Raw genomic sequence first — 27,980 nt, forward strand, 5'->3', positions numbered from 1 at the left:
TTGAACTCTTCGGTCCTGACTGACATTTGCCCGCGATTAGGCCATTTAGGGATTACCGTTGATCAATATACCAGCTGGCAAAGTAATTTTTCTTGATCCATCTCTTGATAATAGTACCCAGTGGGAAATGTAGTTTGAATTTCCTCAAGCTAGAAAATTAACGAAATATTTGTACATGCATGGCAATAGAGATTCAAACACTGTCAAACTTATATAGAGTACTCAAACATAAAGAAATCAGTATAAAAGCATGTCGTGAGGAGATGTTCTTTTATGCTGTATTTTTTATACCATAGTGCTTTTCATGCACAAGTGGACACACTGACAACAACTCAGAATTCAACTTTCAATATTTAATTTTTAAAGATTTTTTTTAATTTTCATTACATCAAATACCATGATAAAGGTATTGGAAATCACCTTGATGAGGATATACTGCAGCTTTATAAAGCGATATACTTTATCAGAGTATTTTGCTGGACCTGTAACAAGACCCGTTCACTGCAGTGGTTATCAAAATCAGATTGTATGACTAATTAATTCATCACATCTCAGAAGTGCTAAATATATCAAGATTTAAGGAATCACTGATAATTCATTTATTCAAAGAGTATTTGCTATGGAGCAAACTGTAAATATCAATATAATAGCAGAGTTGATGGGTCTAATATCCAACACACAGACAAAATATCCCCCCCCCCCCCTTAAACTAGATAGAATGTTCTTTCATTAAAATGATAAATGTCCTACGGACCCGCTTTAACGATAACTGTGGTGAGGGCTTGTCCCGAGACACAGATTATACTGTAGTGAGGGCTTGTCCTGAGACACAGTTAGATTATTCTAACTGACCCTTAAACGTTTTAAATTCTATAAAAATATACAATGTATATGTAAAAAAAAATGATACAATCATCTTAAAAGAAACACGATTTTGACTTTGTTTTGTGACTCTTGAATTTTTCAAGTACTGTATGAAACAAATATAAGTTACTCACAGTTTTATATAAATTGCCGGCCCGTAAATGGCATGAATCTGTCCGACTGACATTTAATTTTGCACTGTACATAAGTCTTTACTAACATTTTTGAATGCATTTATCTCAATCTGTTTTATTATGGTTTTTGTTTCTGTTAGGTCAACAAATAATACATAATGATATATTTCGGAACTGAAATATTTCATTTACTGTAATTTCAGGATGCCTCGGTGTGAAAGAAACAATTTTAATTGCATATGTTGTTCCAAAAGAGTTAGACCAAGAGACAGAAAAAAGGTCAATAAGGATATATCAAGGTATTTACAGAAGAAGTTCCTAATATCTGCCTTGGACAATTCCATAATCTGTAACAGATGCCGACACAGATACAGGAAGGATAGGAAGGAACGCTCAGATCATCAGCAATCCATAACTACCCGGCTTCCAGAGAGTGATGATGAATATCAAATAAAGGCATCAGTACGCCCTACTCCAAAAAGTCCTCCATCTGTCTCTTTGCCAATTGCATCGACAGTAAAGAGCCACGCATACTGCTTCATCTGCAAAAAGCCAGGACCTAAGTTGGTTCAAGTGTCTTCAGCATGCCGGCTCTCAGTTTTCGTTCAACACAATATTCTTATTGAAGAAGGTAACAGATGCTGTCCAAATCATTTGAGAGATGGTGTTTTAACCCATGATTCATTGCAAAATCTTAAAACGACAGATCATGTATTTCTAAACAAACATTCTGTACTGGATCTCCTTTCCAAAATGCGACATCTTTGCCAAGTGAACAAAAACTACCGCCTTGATTTTGACAACAAAGAAAGTCTTACTAATGAGGATTACACTTCTTTGACTGGTTTGACCAAAGAGAACTTTCAGGATTTATATCAGATCATACATCATCATATAAAAAACACTCCATCCAGAAGTGTCAGAACAACTTTGGCTATATTTCTGTGCAAGCTGAACTCTGGACTCTCTAACAGATTTCTGGCAACATTATTCAATGTGACAAAATCAAGTCTAAGGAGAGCAATCAAAACAGTGCGTCAAGTATTGATGAACAATTTAGTTCCACAAAATCTTGGATTTCATCATGTGTCCCGTGAAAAGGTTATCAAAGATCATACACGTCCTCTGGCTGCATCACTCTTTGGAACCACTGGAGAGGAAGCAATTTTGGTTCTTGACGGAACATACATTTACATCGATAAAAGTTCCAACTTCCATTTCCAGAGAAGGTCTTATAGTGTTCATAAGGGTCGGCCTCTCTTAAAACCGATGGTGATTGTAACAACTTCTGGCTATTTTGTGTCTGTGCTTGGACCCTACCTTTCAGATTTCAAAAACAATGATGCATCAATATTAACACACATAATCAAGACCAATGTAGAAGACATCAAGAAGTGGGTTAAAGATGAGGATATTTTTGTGGTGGACAGAGGATTTCGTGATGCCATTCCTCTTCTTGAAGATTTGGGAATTCAAGCCGAGATGCCAAAGTTTATGTCTAAAGGCCAAAAGCAGTTGACCACAGAGGATGCAAACATGAGCAGATTAGTAACCAAAGTAAGCAAAATTAAGCTCTTGGGGTTCCCAAACTTTCTTTAATTGTCTTTTTTTCTCTTTCCAAAATACTTTTAATATCTGTCATATAAATGTTAGATAAAAAAAATCATTGATAAAATCTGTAGTTTATATTGTGACTGTATATGTGATCCTTAGCAGTTTTATATATACCGGTATTAATTCTTCAATTCTCTATGAATTCTGTATATAATAATTCTGATTTCTGCTATTTAATGTTTACAATTATAATGTATGATTTCAAAATACACAATAAATTTACAGCAAGTCAAGAGGCAATTTGGACTTAAATAAAGTTCTTAAAGTTGAATATTGAATTGAATTACTCTAAAGAACCCTAAGAAAAAAACATTTGGACCAGACAGAGAACATCATATCATATTAATAATTATTTTGGGAATCATGACATTTCATAAAGCTTGTAATAAATCATTAATTACTTTGATTTTCAGATTCGCTGGGTTGTGGAATCCTCTAACGCAAGGATTAAAAGATGGAAATATTTAAGTCACACATTACCTACAAATCAAATTCCATTTATTGGAGATTATGTGAAAATTGTTTGTGCCTTAAACAACAAATATTTCCCAGAGCTGAGCACCTGTTTAAGCCAGGAAGAAGATGAAGCCCAGGCAGCAAAAATGTTATATTTAGCCAAACAAGGAAACACCTTACAGGAGTATGTGGAAAAGAACAACCTTGGCCGAAAAAGTGCTATTTGGAAAAATGCTTCAGAGATAAACCTGAAAAACTTCCCAACTTTAGATGATGAACAGCTTAGAAACATTACTGTAGGAACATATCAACTCAAGTTGTCCGCAAGCTACATTCAAGAACATTTAGAAAATGACAGTTTCATACAGTTTCATGAGGATGACTCTCATTTGCTTCGTGTGAGAATTCAAAGCAGGCACATCTCATCAAAAAAGTATACACTTTGGATTAAATACAACGAGGCTTGTGTAGAATCTTGGTATTGTTTGTGTCCATGTGGAGCTAGAGTTGTCGGGATGTGTAGTCATGTTTCAGCGATCATATGGTATCTTGGAAAAGCCAGGAGTATGGATGGCAAGTCAGTTGGAGTACGTGACTGGAGTACTTGTGTCCTTGATGCCAGTGACATTCCGCCAGTTGTTGACCAGTCAGACAGTGAAAGTGAAAATGAATTAGTTGAAGAATAATAATAAATCAGTTGTTCTAATAATACATGCAAGTGTTATTTCAGGAGTTAAAATTGGGCTGTTCCAATTTAATGTAAACTATCAGATTTTTGAAATTTGAAGTTCATGTACATAATGGTAGTTTTGGAATTTCTTATTACTTGTAGATTAATTATGTTTTTAGGTGGGAGTGTTATTTCCGGGTTGGGGGGGGGGGGGGCACTCCACAAGTAAACAGTTACAATTTTTTCTTTTTACAATTTCATGTTTACTTGTCTGATTGTAACAAAAAGCTGCTCTACATGTAAATATTATTATTTTCACATGGATTTTATTATCTATATAAATATATGTATATTTAGTGAATTAGACCATTATTTCAATGACTGTAAAAAGAAAACTAGAAAAGGTTATAAGAATTAAATTTTTAAAACTCTCAAAGCATTAATTCTTCCATTCTTCTTTTTTGTTGACAGGATGAATCTTCTGGCACTTTATGACAATGGCTTTTAATAATTCTATTCAACTTTATTAAACTTTGTTGTACACATGCATAAAAATGTACAGAAAAGTATGTTATATGATCCCTATTCATTTCCAGCTTCAGCAAGAAGTATTGGGGTCACATTTACCTGGCTAGTTACTGAATCAAATCTCATCTTTCAATATACTGCTATAATGTTAGTGCAGGAGTTGGAAAATTTTCAAAACAGAAAAAAAGATTTATTTGTACTTTGATTACCACAAGAAGACAAAGTCAGATAACGAGATAAAAGGTCACTTTGTCTATCCATTTAGGAAGGCCTATTTTTACATTTGCTCACTTAACCCTTTTCTTTTCATTTTTTATGATATTGCTCTAAAATAAGGATCTGCTAGTCCCATGTTTACGAGCATTGTTGAAAACCCTTAATAAAAACTTTCAAATTCTTAAAGAAGGGCCTATTTTAATAAAATATAATTATATTAACTGTTATTATTATTTCCCATAAGTATTATTTTGACAGCAGGACGTGACAGCATATATAACGTCAACTGTCTATAAGTCATGACGTTCCTCTTTATGACGTTTTAGATTTCTATAAAAAAAAACAACACCAAACTTAAACGGCTGTAAAATGAAAACTAGAAAAGATATTATGAAAAAATAAAAAGTTTTATAAAATACAAATCCTATAGTATTAACTGAGAAAATTTTATTGATTTTGGTGACAGGGCATATTTTGGTAGTTTGTGGCTTAAGCTCTTTGACCCTACAAAATTATGTAATTTTACAGTATACATGTACTAGATATATACTTAAACTAAAATTGACTACGTTGGTCAGTGTATTGAAGGAATCACTGTTTAGTCACTGTGAGTATGTAAAGCTCGTTACACATAAATTATCCCACATTTCCAACTATTGTAATGTCCCTGGCGCACTCTTTTAACAAGACAGTAATTTCTGAAATTTCCATTTCAATGTGAAAAAGAGTTCCTGAAATTAAATTTTTAAAAAATGTTGTAGATTTAAATTACACAAGGCCTCCCATTTCAATTTCCATAGTCCTGGCCCACTAACATCAAACAAAAAGATAGCCACACTAGATTTACATGAATAAATGCTAAGACTACTTAGTGTAAGACACAAAGATGGATTATGTTTTATTTATATCAGTGATTTATCTGTTGTAGATCGGTAATAACTTACTTTGGATGACAGTGTATATTTATATCAGTGCTTTCTCTGTTGTAGATCGGTTATAACTTACTCTGGAGGTCAGTGTATATTTATATCAGTGATTTCTCTGTTGTAGATCGGTTATAACTTACTCTGGAGGACAGAGTATATTTATATCAGTGATTTCTTTGTTGTAGATCGGTTATAACTTACTATGGAGGACAGTGTATATTTATATCAGTGATTTCTCTGTTGTAGATCGGTTATAACTTACTATGGAGGACAGTGTATATTTATATCAGTGATTTCTCTGTTGTAGATCGGTTATAACTTACTATGGAGGACAGTATATATTTATATCAGTGATTTCTCTGTTGTAGATCGGTTATAACTTACTGTGGAGGACAGTGTATATTTATATCAGTGATTTCTCTGTTGTAGATCGGTTATAACTTACTATGGAGGACAGAGTATATTTATATCAGTGATTTCTCTGTTGTAGATCGGTTATAACTTACTGTCGAGGACAGTGTATATTTATATCAGTGATTTCTCTGTTGTGGATCGGTTATAACTTACTGTCGAGGACAGTGTATATTTATATCAGTGATTTCTCTGTTGTAGATCAGTTATAACTTACTGTGGAGGACAGTGTATATTTATATCAGTGATTTCTCTGTTGTAGATCAGTTCTAACTTACTCTGGAGGACAGTGTATATTTATATCAGTGATTTCTCTGTTGTAGATCGGTTATAACTTACTATGGTGGACAGTGTATATTTATATCAGTGATTTCTCTGTTGTAGATCGGTTATAACTTACTGTCGAGGACAGTGTATATTTATATCAGTGATTTCTCTGTTGTAGATCGGTTATAACTTACTGTGGAGGACAGTGTATATTTATATCAGTGATTTCTCTGTTGTAGATCGGTTATAACTTACTCTGGAGGACAGTGTATATTTATATCAGTGATTTCTCTGTTGTTGTAGATCGGTTATAACTTACTATGGAGGTCGGTGTATATTTATATCAGTGATTTCTCTGTTGTAGATCGGTTATAACTTACTCTGGAGGACAGTGTATATTTATATCAGTGATTTCTCTGTTGTAGATCGGTTATAACTTACTATGGAGGACAGTGTATATTTATATCAGTGATTTCTCTGTTGTAGATCGGTTATAACTTACTATGGAGGACAGTGTATATTTATATCAGTGATTTCTCCGTTGTAGATCGGTTATAACTTACTATGGAGGACAGTGTATATTTATATCAGTGATTTGTCTGTTGTAGACCGGTTATAACTTACTCTGGAGGACAGTGTATATTTATATCAGTGATTTCTCTGTTGTAGATCGGTTATAACTTACTATGGAGGACAGTGTATATTTATATCAGTGATTTCTCTGTTGTAGATCGGTTATAACTTACGATGGAGGACAGTGTATATTTATATCAGTGATTTCTCTGTTGTAGATCGGTTATAACTTACTGTGGAGGACAGTGTATATTTATATCAGTGATTTCTATGTTGAAGATCGGTTATAACTTACTATGGAGGACAGTGTATATTTATATCAGTGATTTCTCTGTTGTAGATCGGTTATAACTTACTGTGGAGGACAGTGTATATTTATATCAGTGATTTCTCTGTTGTAGATCGGTTATAACTTACTATAGAGGACAGTGTATATTTATATCAGTGATTTCTCTGTTGTAGATCGGTTATAACTTACTGTGGAGGACAGTGTATATTTATATCGGTGATTTCTCTGTTGTAGATCGGTTATAACTTACTCTGGAGGACAGTGTATATTTATATCGGTGATTTCTCTGTTGTAGATCGGTTATAACTTACTGTGGAGGACAGTGTATATTTATATCAGTGATTTCTCTGTTGTAGATCGGTTATAACTTACTCTGGAGGACAGTGTATATTTATATCAGTGATTTCTCTGTTGTAGATCGGTTATAACTTACTATGGAGGACAGTGTATATTTATATCAGTGATTTCTCTGTTGTAGATCAGTTATAACTTACTATGGAGGACAGTGTATATTTATATCAGTGATTTCTCTGTTGTAGATCGGTTATAACTTACTATGGAGGACAGTGTATATTTATATCAGTGATTTCTCCGTTGTAGATCGGTTATAACTTACTCTGGAGGTCGGTGGAGAATGAAGTGATCCCCACATGTCAGAAGTACGGGGTAGGAATCCTGGCTTACTCCCCTTTACAGCAGGGGCTGCTCTCGGGGAGATTCCTTAAGGTGGACGACGTTCCCCTCGGACGACGGAGAGGAAAACTCTTCTCTCCTGAGAGGTACATTTAGTCAAACTAAGACACTAGGTTTATTTTTTATTTTATGTAAGATATGAAATAGTGCCTGAATACTGTATACAGGGAAAATTTGCCCTTGTTTTATTTCTTCCCTTTTGCCCTCTTTATGAATGGATGAAATTAAATCAGGAAAAATTCAAAGAACACCATGTAATATTTTAAACAGAACTATGACTAGACAAATTTAAAACAGGACAAAATTTGTTCGCATGTGCAAAAAGGTGAAAATAACACGGGGCGAAAATAACCCTGTATGCAGTAGTTAGTCTAGTTCTGCGCATACCATCCATATAATTTAAACAAATAGAAATTTCTCCAAGAAAAAGAAATTAAAATACTTATAACAGTTACGAAATTGTTAGATATTACAGCACTGATTAGAAGTTAATATTGAATGCTTTTGATGATTTTATTTCAACATGTCCAAGTGTCTTTTCAAAAATTTCAATAAAATATCTTTCTTTCAATGCCTTTAAATTGGCAAGGCTAAGGCTTGTCAATTTGTAGAGTAAATTCTATGATTTTATTATGAAATTGTGAATTTTATACAAATTAAGTGAAAATAATCTTCAGTCAACTTCATTGAAGGATGTTTGTATTTTTTAGTTGTCATCTAGCAAGGCATGGACAAGAGGGGGCTGAGAAGGAAGTATTTGAGGTAATTAGACTGACCTCTCACGTAAGAATGGAAGAAATCTAACCGAGCATTTCATACAATTTTACAGATACAGTAATTGATACCTTCAATTGGCCCAATTGGTTCAATTGGTTATTTCACTAAGTAAGAGAAAATCGATCATTTTGACTGATTCCTCAATACCATACATTGTATAAGCAGAATTTTAAGCAAGTATTTAATTTTGGTGTTATTAGGGAGGGTATCTGAGATCGTTAAATCTGAATATTGCTTAAAAATAAATTGCGTTTTATTTGTAAAAGCTTCTTTATTGAGCATTGAAAAATTGTTAAAATTAAAAATAATACGAATTTTTAAGGATAAGTCTCTAAATTTGCGTCTTGCTAAAATTTCCACTTAGATAGTTTTCAGTGTAATACTATATTTAGTAATAAAGGTCAATTCCTTTAGAAAATGTTGTGTCAGATTTGATGAACTGATACACAACTATTTTGATTTCCTTGCAAATTCTCTTGATTTAAAGATAGATACTGTTATCCCCCCCCACCCCCTTTCCAATCAAAATATTCATAAAGCTGCTCAAAAATTAACATTTAATTAGGCTGATCTTAATAAACAGAATATTTCTTGTAAATTCTTGTTTTTAATTATGCAGTGCCTTTCTTTTGGATTTATTACATGTATTTCACTTTACATTTCATTTTCATTATTTCAGGCAATAGCTAAGATGAGTGATATATGTAAGAAGGCCAATGTCCCTATGTCTAAGGCTGCCTTATCCTGGCTACTGAACCAGCCCAATGTCCCTGTGGCCATAGTGGGAGCTAGGACGCCAGAACAAATGGTGGAGAACTGTGAAATTATTGACCTACCTCAGGTAAATTACAGCCTCACTCCAGACAGGTAAATTACAGCCAAATTACAGCCCCACTTCAGACAGGTAAACTACAGTCCCACCCCCAGACAGATAAATACAGCCCCAACCATAGGTAAATTACAGCCGTATCCTAAAACCAGTACATGTTAATTACAGTCCCACCCAAGACAAATTAATTAAAGCCCAACCCAAGACAGGTAAATTGCATCCCCAACTACAACTACATGTTTCAGACAATTAAATTACAGCCCCACTTAATGACATTGAGTCCAGTTAAGGAATAACTGTCTTATTTTTTGAATTCATGAAGTGATCAATGGATTGGCTTGTGTGATAATTTGTTTATGCATAAAATTATCACACAAGCCAATCCATTGATCATCTTCATGAATTCGAAAAATCTGACAGTTATTCCTTATATTTACATGCTTTGATTCCGCCAATCCACATGCTCCAAGCCTGCTTCTCTCTAGATGTTGTCCCGCCCTGCACATGGTTTTTTGGGAACCGTGCCAAAACATTCATGAGGAAATCAATTACGTTTACAATTGGTAATTTTATCTCGGACAAAGACATTGGAAATGTAAATATTGATAATTTTTTACAATTTATTATATGATTGAATAATTTCCATCTCTCTGATTGGCTGAGATCTAACTATGTTAGAAAAATATTACGTTGTATTGACCTGGACATGACGTTCCAGGTCAATACAAGGATTTATTTTACCCCACGCAACTAGTTGCGGGAGGTATAATGTTTTTGACTGGTCCGTCAGTCAGTCAGTCCGTCAGTCAGTCAGTCAGTCAGTCCTCTTTTTTTGTCAGCGCAACTCCTCATAAACCGCTGCACAGAATTTCGTCAAACTTTTCAGATATTTAGGACACAATGTGTAGATGTGCATATTACCAGGAAATTCCGATTCCATTATTTTTTCCGGGAATTTCCGTACTTTTAACTTAGGCATATGGCCATACCTTGAATATAGAGATGAACAGTTTGTCAGCGCAACTCCTCATAAACCACTGCATAAAATTTCGTCAAACTTTGCAGATATTTAGGACACAATGTGTAGATGTGCATATTACCAGGAAATTCCGATTCCATTATTTTTTGCGGGAATTTCCGCACATTTAATTAGGCATTTGGCCATACCTTGAATATAGAGATGAACAGTATGTCAGCGCACTCCTCATAAACCGCTGCATAGAATTTCGTCAGACTTTGCAGGCATTTAGAACACAATGTGTAGATGTGCAAATTACCAGGAAATTCCAATTCCATTTTTTTTTTCGGGAATTTCTGCACATTTAAGTTAGGCATTTGGCAATACCTTTAATATAGAGATGAACAGTTTGTCAGCGCAACTCCTCATAAACCGCTGCATAGAATTTCGTCAAACTTTGCAGATATTTTGGACACAATGTGTAGATGTGCATATTACCAGGAAATTCCGATTCCATTATTTTTTCCGAGAATTTCCGCACTTTTAACTTGGGCATTTGGCCATACCTTGAATATAGAGATGAACAGATTGTCAGCGCAACTCCTCATAAACCGCTGCATAGACTGAATTTCTTCAATCTTTGCAGATATTTAGGACACAATATGTAGATGTGCATATTACCAGGAAATTTCGATTCCTGTATTTTTCTGGGAATTTCCACACTTTCCAACTTAGACTTTTTGGCCATATTTTAAATATAGAGATGAAAAATTTGTCAGCACCACTCCTCTTAAACTGTTTTACACAGTTTCGTCAACCTATGCTGATATTTAGAACATATTCCATTTTTTTATCCCAAAGAGTTTTGACTATTATTCAAGAAAATTTCTCACCCCACCCCCAACCCCCCACTTTACATTAATGTGTGGATTTGTATATTGTCAAGAAATTTTGATTCCATTATTTATCTAGAAACTTCATTCCACATTTAAATGTCCTCATATGCAAGACATTTTAATGAGAAGATTTTTTGCAATTATTGCCCTTTTTGATCTATACTATGTATATAATTGCACTGTGCGTTTCATTATGTGTTTCACCGTCAAGTTTTGGGGAAGCGTGGGGTATGTGAGCTAGCTCACTTTTTCTTTCATTTACTCTACATTGATCTAAAAATAGATTGGGGAATTCCACATTGATACAAATTTTTTTAGAAAACTATTTAAACGAATATGATTTTTATTTTATGTGAACAAAACATAACCAAATATATATTTTAGATGAGGTTGGTTAAAAAGGGGATGCAGGAACTCCCCCCCCCCCTCCAACACTTTTACTGAACAACTTTTTTAAAACTTTTTGGCAGTTAGTCTTCCCTGATAATACTCCTTCCTTTCAAAATCTATCCTATAAAAAGACTGACTTTATATATTTCTTTCATGGCTACTAAGATTCATTCTTAAAAAAATTTCAAGTTGATACGACTGGTAAGGTTTATTAACATTTTAATTCTGCTACTCTCTTGTATTTGGCTAGGACTTTAAAAAAAAGCAAACAAATAATGAGCTGTATCATATCATCAGTGAATCATATAATAAAACAATTATTGCTGTTTTTTCGGTCAATACAATGATTTAGCCATCTTCGAAGTACAATATTCACCTTGCCCTTCAGGCTCAGTGAATATTGTACTCCTCATATGGCTTAATCATTGTATTGACATCAAAAACCATTTTTTTAATTTTTTCTATTTTTATCGCCTTCAGAAGGAGAGCTCTACATAAATTATGAAATAAAATGATCAATTTTTAAAACTAAAATTTGTGACAATTTCTCTTTGACAAATGATAGTTGACATATCATATCTAAAAAAAAAATAATTTATATCTGTTGGTTAATTTTGTTGACCCTCTAGCTGCCTTAAATCATTGTCCTAAGATGAAGTTTGTGTTTCACTGTAACTGTTTTTCTTCAGAATCTTCCTCAAGTTGTTGAATTTATTTCCTCAGTGTTATGTCAAAGAGAGACTATGTATGTATGTATACTAGTCTAATGCTTAAATAAAATTTATTAATTATGTCGTTGAATTAACTAAATTATTAATTATCTTGTAGAATGTCATTCAGGAGTTGACTGATGCTACAGAAGCCGTGAAGAAGAAGATCGGGAATTCCATTGACCAGTGGGCTCACCCAGATCGCTGTGAATGATTGGACACTATATATAGTTCAGGACTCACCCCGATCGCTGTGAATGATTGGACACTATATATAGTCCAGGACTCACCCCGATCGCTGTGAATGATTGGACTCTATATACAGTCTAGCACTCTAGAAATTTTTAATTGTTTTAAATTTACGCAGCTTAGTTGTAGGTAATGGGAATTCTGAATGGCATAAAGTTGTAATGAGCAGTATTATTATCATCTAATTGTTAAATCATTCAGCAAATTTAATATTTGTGACAGTTTATTTGCATTTTTTTTTTTTACAATATGCATGTACACATTGGATTGTACACTTATGCACTTGTACATGTTAATGTAGAAAACTAAATCATGATAAAAATTTGTATACTAATTTTTAAGAATGAAAATAATTGATAATTATTTTAATCATTAGTCTAATTAGATAGGAAACATGCAAAGTCAAATCTTCTATGAAGATGATTCTGGTGATATTATACATTTATTGACTGAGTTCGAGGGCAACATGCGTTTTTTCGGACCCAAGAACCAAACTGTCTGCCTGAGGCCTAACGGCCTCAGGCAGACAGTTTGGTTCTTGGGCCCGACAAAACGCATGTTGCCCGAGAACTCTGTCAATAAATGTTTTGTTATACCTTTCATTTTATTTAAATTTTTTAGAAATACAGGTTTTTTGTGCTGTATTCCGTGTTGTAACATCAAATCTGTCACTGTTTAACACCAACCAATGAAAATCAGATTAAGCTCCGCCCATTCTGTGACGTAAGCGGTCCAACATCTCTCCGAGCGGTCCAACATCTCACTCAGCGGTCCAACATCGATTTTTTTATGCCCGCTCAGCAAAACATTAAAAATGTTGGACTTTTTTCCGTATAGATTTGTATAGGAACTAATTTGTAAAGGTATAACAATATGAATTGATTGCACTTTTTTCAATGTTGATCATAAAGAATATTGAAATGAATAAATGTGATTTTATTGTCGAATGGTGTGTTTATGTTTTGTAATGTGCATACCTGAGCAAGGAACGGTAACTCTTGAGACACTGAATACTGGTACTTATTTAGTCAAGGAAAACTTCAATACGGATTGATGTTTAACACCTAATAACAGCAATAACCTATACTGACTGGGTAATAGATTTAGATTGGACTCAAAACACTTGTTTTAACTAGGATTATTATGGACTCTATTACAGCGAGTATAATATGTTAACCATTGTTTGGCGGAAAAATATGTATTTCCCTAACATTCAAACAGAATTTTTATAGTTTTGATTTATTTATTATATTTTTAACTTTATTTATATACAACAAGATTAAAGACAGACATTTCCAACATCAACAATTCTTTAAGTTACTAAAAATATTATTTACAAAAAGTTTGCTTTCTGTCCTTGCACCAAATATACATAAACATAAAGATTGAGATCACGTGATCACTGAGTTGCTAGTGATTGGTTCTCTGTCATGTATTTAAATTTGATCCAGTCCTCCTCGTTATAAAACATCAGGGATTCCCGCGGGATAGCGGGCGAGTCCTGGTCGTGGAACCATTTGTTTCCCGCGGGCAGGAAGTACCCCGAGCCCGACCACTTCTTAGTCCAGGCATTTTCGCGCCACGGAAGTAGTGTGGGGACCGGAACTCCGGTGAAAGCTTCCGGTTTTCCAGACATCGTGATTCCTGGAATAGAAATAGATAAGGCTTGTTTAAATTCAGTCCATTCTTTTCATACTTGCTACACACAGGTAAAATTACAACACGAAGTCCGTTAGATGTAACACATGAAGGTCAAAGTACTTTTCCAAAGTTAAAAGTTGAAGCGTACAGAAGAAATTGGATTATACTTTGCTTTGAGCAAATTATTGTGAAAAAATATGCATGCAGCTTCTTTTGTCTTGAGATAGTAAGGACTGACTTTAGCTACTTGACTTAGTTATTATCACGATAAAACAGCACCTTTCTTTTTTGTTGTCAATGCTTGGCAATCCATAATGATTGTTTAAAACAAACATGCCATTTATTATTCTGTGATAAATATGAATTTACTATAGCACTGTGAATTTTAGGAATTTTTCCCATCAAGCTATACATGTATGAAAGAAATCTAAAAATAGTATGTGTAATCTTTTCAGATTTTTTTTTTTGACAACTTAACATCTTTTTCAACAATTTGTGATACATGTATAGATGCACTAGCACGAAGAGAGCCAATAAGAGACCATGCACTGTCTCATCTACTCAGTACTTATGTTCACTGTACTGTATTAACTGACTATAGCGACCTAATTACCATCTATAGAATTTTATTTTTAAGATTTTAAAACGTGATATTTAGAAATGGTTTTAATTATTTTCTGCTCTAGCATATGAAATATAACATAATATAATATAATTAAACTCTCTCTTTTTTTTAGTTTGGAGGAGGGGGGGGGGGTACATGAAAGTGAATTTTTCACAACACTGTATCAACTTCACATTCTCCGTCTTACCCCCGGGCTGTGTTTATCTCTCTGTTGCCTTACCCCTGGGCTGTGTTTATCTCTCTGTTGCCTTAGCCCCGGGCTGTGTTTCCCTGTCTCTCTGATGCCTTACCCCCGGGCTTTGTTTATCTCTCTGTTGCCTTACCCCCGGGCTGTGTTTATCTCTCTGTTGCTTTACCCCGGGCTGTGTTTATCTCTCTGTTGCCTTACCCCCAGGCTGTGTTTATCTCTCTGTTGCCTTACCCCGGGGCTGTGTTTCCCTATCTTTCTGTTGCCTTACCCCCGGGCTGTGTTTCCCTATCTCTCTGATGCCTTACCCCCGGGCTTTGTTTATCTCTCTGTTGCCTTACCCCCGGGCTGTGTTTATCTCTCTGTTGCCTTACCCCCGGGCTGTGTTTCCCTATCTCTCAGTTGCCTTACCCCCGGGCTTTGTTTATCTCTCTGTTGCCTTACCCCCGGGCTGTGTTTCCCTGTCTCTCTGATGCCTTACCCCCGGGCTTTGTTTATCTCTCTGTTGCCTTACCCCCGGGCTGTGTTTATCTCTCTGTTGCCTTACCCCCGGGCTGTGTTTCCCTCTATCTCTGATGCCTTACCCCCGGGCTTTGTTTATCTCTCTGTTGCCTTACCCCCGGGCTGTGTTTATCTCTCTGTTGCCTTACCCCCGGGCTGTGTTTATCTCTCTGTTGCTTTACCCCGGGCTGTGTTTATCTCTCTGTTGCCTTACCCCCAGGCTGTGTTTATCTCTCTGTTGCCTTACCCCCGGGCTGTGTTTCCCTATCTCTCTGTTGCCTTACCCCCGGGCTGTGTTTCCCCTTCTCTCTGTTGCCTTACCCCCGGGCTGTGTTTAACTATCTCTCTGTTGCCTTACCCCCGGGCTGTGTTTATCTCTCTGTTGCCTTACCCCCGGGCTGTGTTTCCCTATCTCTCTGTTGCCTTACCCCCAGGCTGTGTTTATCTCTCTGTTGCCTTACCCCCGGGCTGTGTTTCCCTATCTCTCAGTTGCCTTACCCCCGGGCTGTGTTTCCCTATCTCTCTGTTGCCTTACCCCCGGGCTTTGTTTATCTCTCTGTTGCCTTACCCCCGGGCTGTGTTTATCGCTCTGTTGCCTTACCCCCGGGCTGTGTTTCCCTATCTCTCAGTTGCCTTACCCCCGGGCTTTGTTTATCTCTCTGTTGCCTTACCCCCGGGCTGTGTTTCCCTGTCTCTCTGATGCCTTACCCCCGGGCTTTGTTTATCTCTCTGTTGCCTTACCCCCGGGCTGTGTTTCCCTATCTCTCAGTTGCCTTACCCCCGGGCTTTGTTTATCTCTCTGTTGCCTTACCCCCGGGCTGTGTTTCCCTGTCTCTCTGATGCCTTACCCCCGGGCTTTGTTTATCTCTCTGTTGCCTTACCCCCGGGCTGTGTTTCCCTATCTCTCTGTTGCCTTACCCCCGGGCTGTGTTTATCTCTCTGTTGCCTTACCCACGGGCTGTGTTTCCCTATCTCTGTGTTGCCTTACCCCCGGGCTGCGTTTATCTCTCTGTTGCCTTACCCCCGGGCTGCGTTTATCTCTCTGTTGCCTTACCCCCGGGCTGTGTTTCCCCATCTCTCTGTTGCCTTACCCCCGGGCTGTGTTTATCTCTCTGTTGCCTTACCCCCGGGCTGTGTTTCCCTGTCTCTCTGTTGCCTTACCCCCGGGCTGTGTGCATCTCTCTGTTGCCTTACCCCCGGGCTGTGTTTATTTTTCTGTTGCCTTACCCCCGGGCTGCGTTTCCCTGTCCCTCTGTCTTTGGTACGCTACCCACTGCTCCTCTGATTCCATTAAGATGGCGTCCCTCCTCGTTTCTCGGGGGAGTGAGCGATATTCATGGAATTTTATCCAGCGGTTCTCCGAGGGGACGTAGTAGGCGGGGCCTCTATACACGTGGGACTTCCCGTCCCCCGCCAGGTAGTTATGGAGGGGCGTGGCGTTATACGGACCCCTTAGTCTGACGTCAGTTCCCGCGCTCGTCGCATATTCAGGTCGGTACATCGCCGCTGATCCTGGGATAAAATTAATAAAAATATATAAATTTAAAAGAACACTAAAGAAATAACAAAAGAAATAACGAAACGAATTTCATAAATAAGTTAAGCAAATAAAAAAAAATCATTTAAAAAATTCAAAAGAATGAATTACTGCAATTTTATTTTAGTGAATGTGTAAAGGTATTACACTTATGAGTATGTTTAATGTTTGTTTACTTTTAATTAATATGTCCATTCACCGTCCCAATCGTAATCTACCATTCCCTTCACCGCCCCTTCCCTTCCAATGAAGAAGAATTTTGTAGATGTATAAAACAGAAGGATCTTTGAATTAAAGCTACACGTAGAATAAAATTCAACATCTGAAGCATTGACTTGCAAATTAATAAATAGATATCTGCAGTTAAAGAGAGTGTACATATAATTGTTAAAAGGCTCTGCCTAACATGAATTTAAATTTCACAATGAATTTCTCATTAACAGTGCAGAACTATTTCTCGTACATATATCATGTTAACCTGGCTGTTACCATTAATAAACTAAATACGTATATACAATCATCAATCATGTACTATATAGTTAGCTAATATATATTGTTTATCCATGATTTATCAACAATAAAAAAAAAACATTCACATATATCAGACACGGTAAGAAGAAAATTGCAGAGGATATCTGATATCATTTTCCTAAGATTTAGAGATTGGCCCTATACAGTATATAAACATACTATCATTTTCATGTAGTGTTGTGCCGAATAAAAATTCCCAGAAGCGGTGGGGGGGGGGGGGGGGTTACACCATCCATTCGTCAGGTGCTGTGGTTTTATAATAGTTCATAAATATTATCCCCTACACCCCCCCCTTGTTTTAAAAAAAATGGCTCACGCAGCTCATACTTTTTCATGTGATCAATGAAGTGTCAAAAATGAAACGACCAACCCCTCCTTTTCAAAGCATACCCTTCATAATGCCCATGTATTCACCATAAGAACAAATAATTAATTGTATAGATGTTATCCGTTAATTAAACAGTTACAGGGAGATAAGACAAAGTAAGATATATTCACCGTTTTAAATGGAATGCTGTATATATAGTCGTCTCAATATCGCATTATACGCACCTGGCCTAAACCGGATGTTTACATCGAGATACACGCTTGGTAACCAGATCAATACACCTGTGTGTTTATTTACGTCCAGCTCAGGTAGGGAATTTTAAACGGTCACTTTGTCCCATGTAAGTTAATTGGTACTCATATAGATTTATGTATATGGTATTTGTGAGTTTATTCTTCTTTTTCTTGTTAATTTTTATTTTAGATTTCCTGTCAATTTTCCCCGTACATCTTTTACCTGCCAAGTACCGTAACTCTGGGTTTTTTTAAAGTCAAGATAAATATTTGCTAGTATCGTATTATATCAGAGTTAACTGTTAGAAGATTCTGAGTACATTTGTTTAAGGAAAATGAAAAGATGGCACTGAAAATAAAGATCGATCGTGCATTGTAAGAGCTCGGACTTTTTCTTAATCACGGACCAGTTCAGATTCTGAAATGGGGGGGGGGGGGGGGGGGGGGGGGTCGGGAGGCCGGGGGTGGTGCATGTATGGAGTTAAATACATCCGAGTATTTTAGTTTGATATGCTTACCGTTCAATATACTACTTTATTACCTAATCAAGTGAATTTTGTTGTTTTATTAGAGATTTAATATTTTCATCTATTCTGTATGTGTTTTCAGTTTTTCTTATCTTTTCAAAGCGATCTATTGACCGGTCAATAGACCGATCAGTAGAACGCGCGTTCTATTGACCGGTAACGTATTTTGAATAAAAAAAAAAACGATACGGGTTTCGAATTTAGTGTTGTTTGTAACAATGCACAGACATGGTAATTAAACAATCATCTTATTTGATCTTTCGACATTGGTATAAAAAATTGTATGATTTCAATGGAAGGGTATTTTATTTACTGAGAGTTACTTTAATTATAATACACTGTGGGAACGTTGAGACCGTCCCGTGTAGCAGTAGATGCTCTGCTGGCACGAAACAGGTCCCTCTCCACCGGGAAATGGTGATGTCTCCATAAGAGTGAAAAATGTTCAAGAGGAATGTAAACAATATCTTTACAATCAATCTTTAATTAATAATACAGTACATTCACAATATGGAACGGGAACCTTCTGTACTGAATATACAATTGTGAACAGTCTTAATACGGAAAATAAAATTAGGTAATAAAACAATTATTTAATGCCTGAGCTGGCCGAGGGCAATAGAACACACTGAGCTGTTCCTTGCAACGAGGAAAAAAAAGGATGACTGCACTTAAGGAAACTTAGAAATTGCGACATAATCAATTTTAAAAATGGGTATATTTCTTTTAATGGTAGAAATGGCCAATGTCTTAACTGCAACTTTTTGTAATTACGTTAATTAAAAGTTCTTATTAACGAAGTTCGAAGTCGTTTTTATTGGGAGGGGTCATCGCATATTCTGGAATCTCCATAGGATAATGAGTACGCCCACCTTTTTACAGGCTTAATACATAGTCAGCGCATGTTTGTCTATTGTTCTCCTTTTTATGGTAGTTGTATATTTATATAATATTACCTCATATTCAAAGTAGATAAATAGACAAACATGCGCTCATGGTTAAAAAGAGAAAAAAACTGTTTCTTCGTGTGTTCACTTTCTCTATAGTAAACAGGCCATTTTGACCACGTTGTTACCTGTTGAATATTATAATTAACCACGTGATTTTTATACCCAGGTAACTCTGTGAATACTAAAATTCCATCACGTGACGTGTAAGGAAACACGCATTCTGTTGGGCGATAGTGATTGTCCATATCTGTCTCAATCCATTCCCATCGAGCACGGGATATTCATTTTTCTCTTAGATATCTGTAAGATTATTCTAATATTTATCTCAAAATCATTTCTTTTTACTATCTTTATATATTTTTTGAGTGCATTATATGTCTCTACATGTTCATAGTCTTCACGAAGATAAAAATTCATTTACAGATGTATATGTTTTGAACCATTGTTTATTATGAACATCTAAAGTAAGATCCAGTAAATAAAATTGAAATTCCCCAGCACGCTAATTGATAGGGAAAAGTAAATTATAAATTATAAAAGAAACTAATTTTTTTTTAATAGTAAGTGTGATGTTATTCTTTCTTTTTTATAAAAGGGAAAAATAAAGTAAGCCTTACTGCTGTTAGCGGGTCTCGATCCCGGACCTGAATATTATTGATTCTGTGCAATACCGACTGAGCTAGTCGGCACTTATATTCGAACACGCAAATTGTTGACATCAGCCATTGCTTTTGATTATCAATGAGAATGACTACTTCTACCGGCCGATGTTACTTAACGCCGGATTTTGGGTCTTTTTCAATCTCTGTTTTCACATTTATTTTTGTTTTTATTTTTGTCGGAAATCATTTGTTATAGAGTTTGGTCTATTTCCAAATGAAATGCAATGTCATGAAGGTTATAAACTGCGTTGAAATAAAATAATTCGTTGTTTCCTTACCCCACCTCTCTGCAAATATCGGGAAATTAGATTTATCTGCCCTTTAATGAAGATAAGATTTATAAATATGCATAAGAGGTGGAGCTAATATTGTTATGAGTGGTCTAAAATTAGAATAGTTACTGTATTTATATTTATTGCTCTCTCTCTCTCTCTCTCTCTCTCTCCTCATATGTTTGTCACTTTTATTGCCTGACGTCACGGCGTCAGGCTGTATAAGGATTGATATTTCCAAGGTGCGAAGCGAAGAGGTCACAGTTAGCCAGCAAAATTTTGTGCATGCTGATTATCACTGGAATTTGTTACCTCCGTTTCAACAAAACATTTAGCAGAAAAAAATAACCGTCTTACTTATACAATATATTGATGTGTTTATTTCCTTTAGTTTTTTTTGCATGCAGCTGTTTATTTCATGCGATTTCATATACGGATATGTCCGTTTGACCTTTTTTCTGCGTTTCTGTACTATTGGATGAGTCCATTTGTCTTCTAGGTAAGGGGTGTCACAATCATTTTGCGCCAAATGTCACGTGTATATTTTCGCGCCCTTTTCCTGGATGATTCTATTGCACTGAATGGAAATGAAAACTTCAAGTCTGTTCTTTGTATCGGAATTTCGAACTTTGGAAAAAAAAAACAATATCGGTGATATTGTGAAAGAAGTTAGAAGTTACATCATTTAAAGTAATTAAAACGAAACGGAAAAGAGTTCTTAAGAGGAAAACTTGCCAAATATACATAATATTTCTGATCATATCTCGCCCGGACTCGCAGTCCCCCCCCCCCCCCCCCCCCCTCCCAGTTTTCAGAGATAAAATTCTTTCTCCTGTGAAACACAGAAAAATAAACTTTTTATATAAAAAAAGTGTCCCTCATATTCTAGGATTGAGGAATATAAGGAATCAACGTCAAGTTCGTTGGGTCATTTATGCGTAGCGGGCTGTTTCCAACAATCGTTGATGCTCTGGCATACCAAAACAATCTAGTACTTAAACATATTCTGCATGTTAATCATAACGATTCATTTATTTCTTGTAGTTATCATATTCTCAGCTGTCTTCCCGGTAGTCTATGCAGTTGAATCTAATTCTAAATTTTAATTTTAAAATTAATATATAACCTTTACATAGGCACAGCTTTCCAGCATACATTAATTTATTTGTTCATTTCCCTTACTTAATTAGTACATCTTCTAAATTCATTTATAGAGTTGCGGAATGAGGAGCTGAGCTTTACGTCGCGTGTTCGAATCCACTGCAGGACGTGGAGATCGGTCCTTAGGAGACCGTTTAAAACCAAGTCCCGAGTCGCAGTAGGTGTTAGCAAGAAAAAGATTACATGAAACTGCTCATCGGTCCTGAGTTCCAAGTATTTGTAACACTGCACAGGCGTCATTATACCACAAACGAAAAACAGATCAAAACCAATTTTTAACACATACAAAATATACCTTTTAAATAAAATCTCACTGTTCCTTTTCCGTCAGACACGTAGCAACAGGAGGGGGGCTGCCCCCCCTTTTTTTCCAAACCTTACTTTTACTATATATAGGAAATGTTAATTGAAAGGTTGGATCCCCTCTGTATATAACAGGAAATTTATTAAATGGAAATGCAGTATTTAATGCTAAAAAAATGGTACAGAAAGACCTTGACACTAAAAAAAAATTGGTCACCCCCCTTTCCCCCGAAATAGGATTTTCAACTTTGGGCATTTCCTTTTATTCTGCAGATGAGTGAAAAAAATTCTCAAGCTGCCCCCCCCCCCCACTTTCAAAAACGAGGCTCTCCATTGCTTTCATAAGTAGCAAACAACTGAAAATAATTGCATGATGTTTTGTTCGACGTCTTCATAATTTACTCTAATGGAATAATTACCCCTCACCCCAATGTAACGTTTATATATATATAACTTATCATGATTATAGGTTCTATAGATATTGATTGCTTTAGTCAGGCAAGCTTTTTTGAAAAGCTATTACTTGTTATCTTTTAAGTTTTCAAATAAAGTATATAAGTAATAACAAATAACATCGGTCGGTAGAAGTAGTCATTCTCATTGATAATCAAAAGCAATGGCTGATGTCAACAATTTGCGTGTTCGAATATAAGTGCCGACTAGCTCAGTCGGTATTGCACAGAATCAATAATATTCAGGTCCGGGATCGAGACCCGCTAACAGCAGTAAGACTTACTTTATTTTTCCCTTTTATAAAAAAGAAAGAAAAACATCACACTTACTTTAAAAAAAATTAGTTTCTTTTACAATTACTTTTCCCTATCAATTAGCGTGCTGGGGAATTTCAATTTTATTTACTGGATCTTACTTAAGATGTTCATAATAAACAATGGTTCAAAACATATAAATGAATCTCTATCTTCATGAAGACTATGAACATGTAGAGACATATAATGCACTCAAAAAAATATTAAGATAGTAAAATGAAATGATTTTGAGATAAATATAAGAATAATCTTATAGATATCTAAGAGAAAAATGAATATCCCGTGCTCGATGGGAATGGATTGAAACAGATATAGACAATCACTATCGCCCAACAGAATGCGTGTTTCCTTACACGTCACGTGATGGAATTTTAGTATTCACAGAGTAACCTGGGTATAAAAATCACGTGGTTAATTATAATATTCAACAGGTAACAACGTGGTCAAAATGGCCTGTTTTCTAAAGAGAAAGTGAACACACGAGCAACAATTTTTTCTCTTTTTAACCATGAGCGCATGTTTGTCTATTGATCTCCTTTTGATATGAGGTAATATATATAAATATACAACTACCATAAAAAGGAGAACAATAGACAAACATGCGCTGACTATGTATTAAGCCTGTAAAAAGGTGGGCGTACTCATTATCCTATGGAGATTCCAGAATATGCGATGACCCCTCCCAATAAAAACGACTTCGAACTTCGTTAATAAGAACTTTTAATTAACGTAATTACACAAAGTTGCAGTTAAGACATTGGCTAGTTCTACCATTAAAAGAAATATGCCCATTTTTAAAATTAATTATGTCGCAATTTCTAAGTTTCCTTAAGTGCAGTCATCCTTTAATATTTATTTTAAAGCTAGGCAGTAATGCATCGTCCGGAGTACGGTATAAGTGCTGGTACCAGGCTGTTTGACCGAGGGCCCCACAACCCCACCCCCACCCAAAAATAACACAGTGGAGATGGGAAGTCACACATCTGGAGAGGCCCCGCCCACTACGTGACGTCAGAGAGGACCTGGATAGACCAACATCAATACAGATCGTTGCCTAGAGACACAAAACGTGACGCCAAGGAGATGCAGAGCGAGGACCAATGGGTGAACTTCATGAGACAGAGAGACACGCCCTCTGGTAATTTTATGTTTGTGGTGTAGCAAGAAAGCTGCAAGGAGTAAAATTGAATAAGCGCAATGTTCTTTTTTGGTTGTAATTAAATGGAAACGTAAGGGAGGAAATTAGAGGAAATGGAAAATAGAAACGTTAAATCGATCTGATCTTTCATAATTTTTTTCAGCCTTGTTTTCACCGTCAACCATGCCAGGGTTGTTAATGTTCTCCTTAGACAAGGGATTGAAGTTTACATCTTTACTTCATAAAAATATTTAAAAAAAAAACCAAAAGTCTCTGTCGAGACTGAAGCTCTACTGGTTTGTACTTATAGCAAATGAAGAGAAAATTTCTTAAGCAGCTGGGAATTGTAACTTTACTACAGCAATAAAAAGAATAGGCCAAATGATCCTTGATTAAGTTTCTTTATGTTCTTAGTGTACTCTACTTGAATGCAACATTAAATTATAATGATAATCAAATTAATTGTTTTTGGAGACGCATTTTGAAAGTACAGTGGAGTCGCCAGTTCCGGGTCGTCTCCAATTCCGGGTCACTCGCGTGTATTTTATGCCTAGTGTTAAAATTTAAGCGCAAAAAACTTAACGAATACGCTGGTCATAAAGAACTGGCCTTTCTGTATGTTATTAATTACAAAACTTTGAATATCAGCTTTAAAAGAGCATCCGACAATCGGAATTCTGAAACGCACGCATTAAAGACTTTGATGTTTCTGCTTCAGATACGGGCTACTTTCGTTTTTGTTCGCTGCAGAAAGGCTGATATAAACGTTCTAGGTAATTAATAAGAGCTCGAAAGTATGGCAAATGCATTTAGTTTTAACTCAGAAATCAATCATAATGATCGCTGCTCAAATAAAATTAAAATAATTATTAAATCAAACTGTAGTAGTTTCTCCAATTGTGGGTCACGCAATCTCGTGGCATGAACATGTCGTTATTCTACGTACAAAACCATTCGACGACCATGTATTTACCTTGATTATCAAAAGTATTCTAATGGAAAATATTTCTTCTAAAAATTAAAATCGAGTTGACCCTCTAAATGCATTTTTTCAATAAATGAATTTACTTGTATTATTTTTAATCTTAGTACGTTTTTTTTAATTCTGCAAACTGCAATTTACTTTGTTGTAATTGTTTTAAAAATAATTTAAACATATTTCTGTGGTTATTTTACTTTTTCCAAGCTGGATGACTTATTTTATGTTTAAACATCATAAAAATCCTGTTCCGAAACGTTCCATGAATAGTACACGACCTAGAAATCACATGACCCGGAAATGGAAAAAATGATTCGTAACTGGAGAAGCTAGGTCTTTCTGAAATACCCCTGTAAATATTGTTCCCGTGTAGCTAATTTGAAAACGAAAAGTTGTTTGGATGACTCAATATTTGTTCTTTAAATACATATATTGCATAAAATTTAAATTGAACAGATTTGCATAATATCAACGAAACACCCAGACGTGACCCGGAATTGGCGATTTCACTGTATTTATCGAAACAAGCATTCTGAGAGTATTGCATAAGCAATACATGTCCCCTACCGGGTTCCCCTTTTTTTCTTCAGGATGTCATTTTTTAATGTGCAAAAGTCATGTCCAAGGTTAAACTGAAAGATTTTCAAGTTGTAAATGCCTTAAATCTAATAAAATAATAAACATTAAGACGACAATTCAACTCATTTATCCATCGTCTTTTCCTCGTTTCATATTTTTGTCGACAATCGGAAGTTAGCGAAGTTCGAACCCGATCTTAATAAGCGATTATGAAAAATATTCAAAACGCCATAATTCTGTCAAAAATCAATGAAACGAAAAGAAATTCAAACTTGATCTGTAACTCACTAAGATACAACCACATACCAAAATTCAGCTCAATATCTGCAAGCGTTTAGAAAAAAAGTGCGGAAAACCAAGTGGGAATGAAAAATATTCAAAATGCCATAATTCTGTCAAAAATCAATGAAGCGAAACGAAATTCAAACTTGATCTGTAACTCATTAAGATACACTCACGTACCAAAATTCAGCTCAATATCTGCAAGCGTTTAGAAAAAAAGTGCGGAAAACCAAGTGGGACAGACTGACGGGGACAGACGGACAGCTAGACAGACAGACAGAGGGACGCATTACTATCGCATAAGCTCGTCTGGTCTCTGACCAGAAGAGCTAAAAAAAATCACCAGGACTTAATTGGAAAAATGCTGATGAATATCAATTTTCTCATTTAAAGACACCACACAATGTTATAGATGGGTACGGGGCTTTGTTTCGGTTTGGGGATATACTATTTTTGCGTGATAGAAAATGAATTTCTCTAATTTACCAAAAAGTATCGCCAAGACCACAATAATTTACTTTACATTTCAGGTTACTACCACAAAGACATAGGTGTGTTGCAAACTGGAATACCCGAATGTCGCCTATTCGGATACACTCGGGATTTACCCAGCATGCCCCCACGAAATCTTCAAGACATCTCCTGGCCGAAATCTGACGCCTTTGTTCCACTAGAAAGAGCTGACCGAGGGAAATATTACGGCTATTATCACGAGGCTATTGAGCGGGAAAGAGAACGAAGAAAGAAAGAACTTCCCGAAAGTATGAGAGTGGAAGCCAGAGACATTCCGATGTTATAAATTTGTGCAATTTCAGGAAATAAAATATAAATGTGTGTATTTATTCGTGCAGTATTACATATATACCTGTCTAATAATTGTACCCACGCCACCAATACTTGGTCTATTCTTGTTGTTTTGTTGTGTTGTTTTAAATTTATTTAAAAAAAATAAAATATACATTATATATTTTTGTGTTATACATATTATATACAGAATGAAGAGAATGTCATAGATTAAAGTCGCCTGGACATATCAAAACTCGCGCAATAAAGAAACAGGTAATCACAGATTACATAGCTCACCTTAACGAATGTTGTCTGTAAGTAAGGCAGCGTTCCACATTAAGCTTACAAAATGCGAAATTTATGCAATTTTGATCTGAAATGGCTAGCATGCAGTTACTTTGGAACAGAATTATCTAAAACTTTGTCTATCAGGAACAAATTATTCAAAAAGTTTTGAAAAGTCATTCAAATCCACCATCTGAAGCAATTTGTGAGTGTTCATCTCTTGATACAACATCCACGCAAGGTTGGTTAATGTAGGCTTTATAGTTTATTGGTAATAAACCTACAACCTACTTTTACCTGGTTCATTATCTTGACATTTATGTCAGATCCAGCAGCCAAAACAAGTCCATTGGTATTCATCGTTAGGAATATATCATCCTTGTAAGCTTGGTCCAGGAAGAGCGTATACCTTCTGTAAGATAAAGCTGTTCTGAAAACCTTAAAACTGTCATTCAGAAAATGTACGTCAAATCCAGCATCCGAAGCAAGCCTATTAGTGTGCATCATATTATTAGATGTATCAGCCATGCAAGTTTGATCAACAGAGGCATCATAGTTATTTGGTATGAAGGATATGGAGATATAGAACAGTATTCAATATCAAAGTCCATAGAACAATACAAAATAGGAGCTGCATCAAAAACCTTATCCTGTTTACTCATCCGGAAAATTCAGCATTCCAAGCAAGACTGGTAGTGTGTATCCTTAGATGGATCACAAAAGTTTCAGCTTTTCTGGACCAGTGGTTTTTGAGATTTTTAAAGATTTTTCCTATATATGTCTATGTAAAATTTTGATTCCCTATTGTGGCCCCGCCCAACCCCCGGGCGTCATGATTTGAACAATTAAGAATCTTCACTACCCCAGGATTTCACAATTTCGGAACATTTTCTCAGAAACTCTAAGTCTTATGTACGTTTGATATACATAAAGAACTGTTTGTTAAATAAAGATCTATGTATGTGCGACTTCGTGGTCATAGCAGCGATGCAATCGCAACTTCTTGGGCCTTTCCGACTAGCAGAAAAACAACTTCCAATGTATAAGGTAGACGCCATGACAACCCTCCCTTTCCACGATCTTGGAAATAAATGCATGAAGACATTTTATCTGTGGAATATGGAGTTTAAAAATATTCAATGTAATGATATTACCTTAAATATACTATAGAAGGGACTTCTAACTCCGTCTATCCTATATTTTATTAACAGAAATGTATGAATTTTTAACATCCGGTGATGTTAATACATTCAAGG

At 35.7% G+C, this 27,980-nt stretch overlaps 3 protein-coding genes and 1 pseudogene across 5 annotated transcripts; 3 read left to right on the top strand and 1 right to left on the bottom strand.

The window, feature by feature from the left end:
- The first annotated feature begins 1,077 nt into the window (after positions 1-1,077).
- LOC134230169 (uncharacterized) lies at positions 1,078-3,754 on the top strand. Its single transcript, XM_062711943.1, has 2 exons — positions 1,078-2,555; positions 3,026-3,754. Exons 1-2 carry the CDS (start codon positions 1,203-1,205, stop codon positions 3,752-3,754), a joined length of 2,082 nt encoding a protein of 693 aa, XP_062567927.1. The 5' UTR covers positions 1,078-1,202.
- A 3,689-nt stretch (positions 3,755-7,443) lies between these two features.
- On the top strand, positions 7,444-12,774 carry LOC134230170 (NADH-specific methylglyoxal reductase-like). Its single transcript, XM_062711944.1, has 5 exons — positions 7,444-7,455; positions 7,549-7,727; positions 8,352-8,403; positions 9,098-9,259; positions 12,320-12,774. Exons 1-5 carry the CDS (start codon positions 7,444-7,446, stop codon positions 12,413-12,415), a joined length of 501 nt encoding a protein of 166 aa, XP_062567928.1. The 3' UTR covers positions 12,416-12,774.
- A 968-nt stretch (positions 12,775-13,742) lies between these two features.
- Positions 13,743-18,051, bottom strand: LOC134230172 (uncharacterized). 3 transcript variants are annotated; one of them, XM_062711946.1, is made up of 4 exons: positions 17,971-17,985; positions 17,118-17,225; positions 16,632-16,916; positions 13,743-14,094 (listed from the first exon to the last, which is right to left on the bottom strand). In XM_062711946.1, exons 2-4 carry the CDS (start codon positions 17,134-17,136, stop codon positions 13,850-13,852), a joined length of 549 nt encoding a protein of 182 aa, XP_062567930.1. In that variant the 5' UTR covers positions 17,137-17,225; positions 17,971-17,985; the 3' UTR covers positions 13,743-13,849. The 3 variants fall into 3 exon arrangements, with proteins under 3 accessions (XP_062567930.1, XP_062567931.1, XP_062567932.1); XM_062711947.1 differs by lacking the exon at positions 17,118-17,225 and having other exon boundaries at positions 17,971-18,051; XM_062711948.1 differs by lacking the exon at positions 17,118-17,225 and having other exon boundaries at positions 16,632-16,910; positions 17,971-18,045.
- A 6-nt stretch (positions 18,052-18,057) lies between these two features.
- Positions 18,058-26,605, top strand: LOC134230173 (uncharacterized; annotated as a pseudogene).
- The last annotated feature ends 1,375 nt before the right edge of the window (positions 26,606-27,980 follow it).

The sequence above is a fragment of the Saccostrea cucullata genome, unplaced genomic scaffold (assembly GCF_032062105.1).
Source record: "Saccostrea cucullata isolate Sc308-1 unplaced genomic scaffold, CSIRO_AGI_Scuc_v1 ctg8987, whole genome shotgun sequence".
In the NCBI taxonomy this organism is placed as follows: Eukaryota; Metazoa; Mollusca; class Bivalvia; order Ostreida; family Ostreidae; genus Saccostrea; species Saccostrea cuccullata.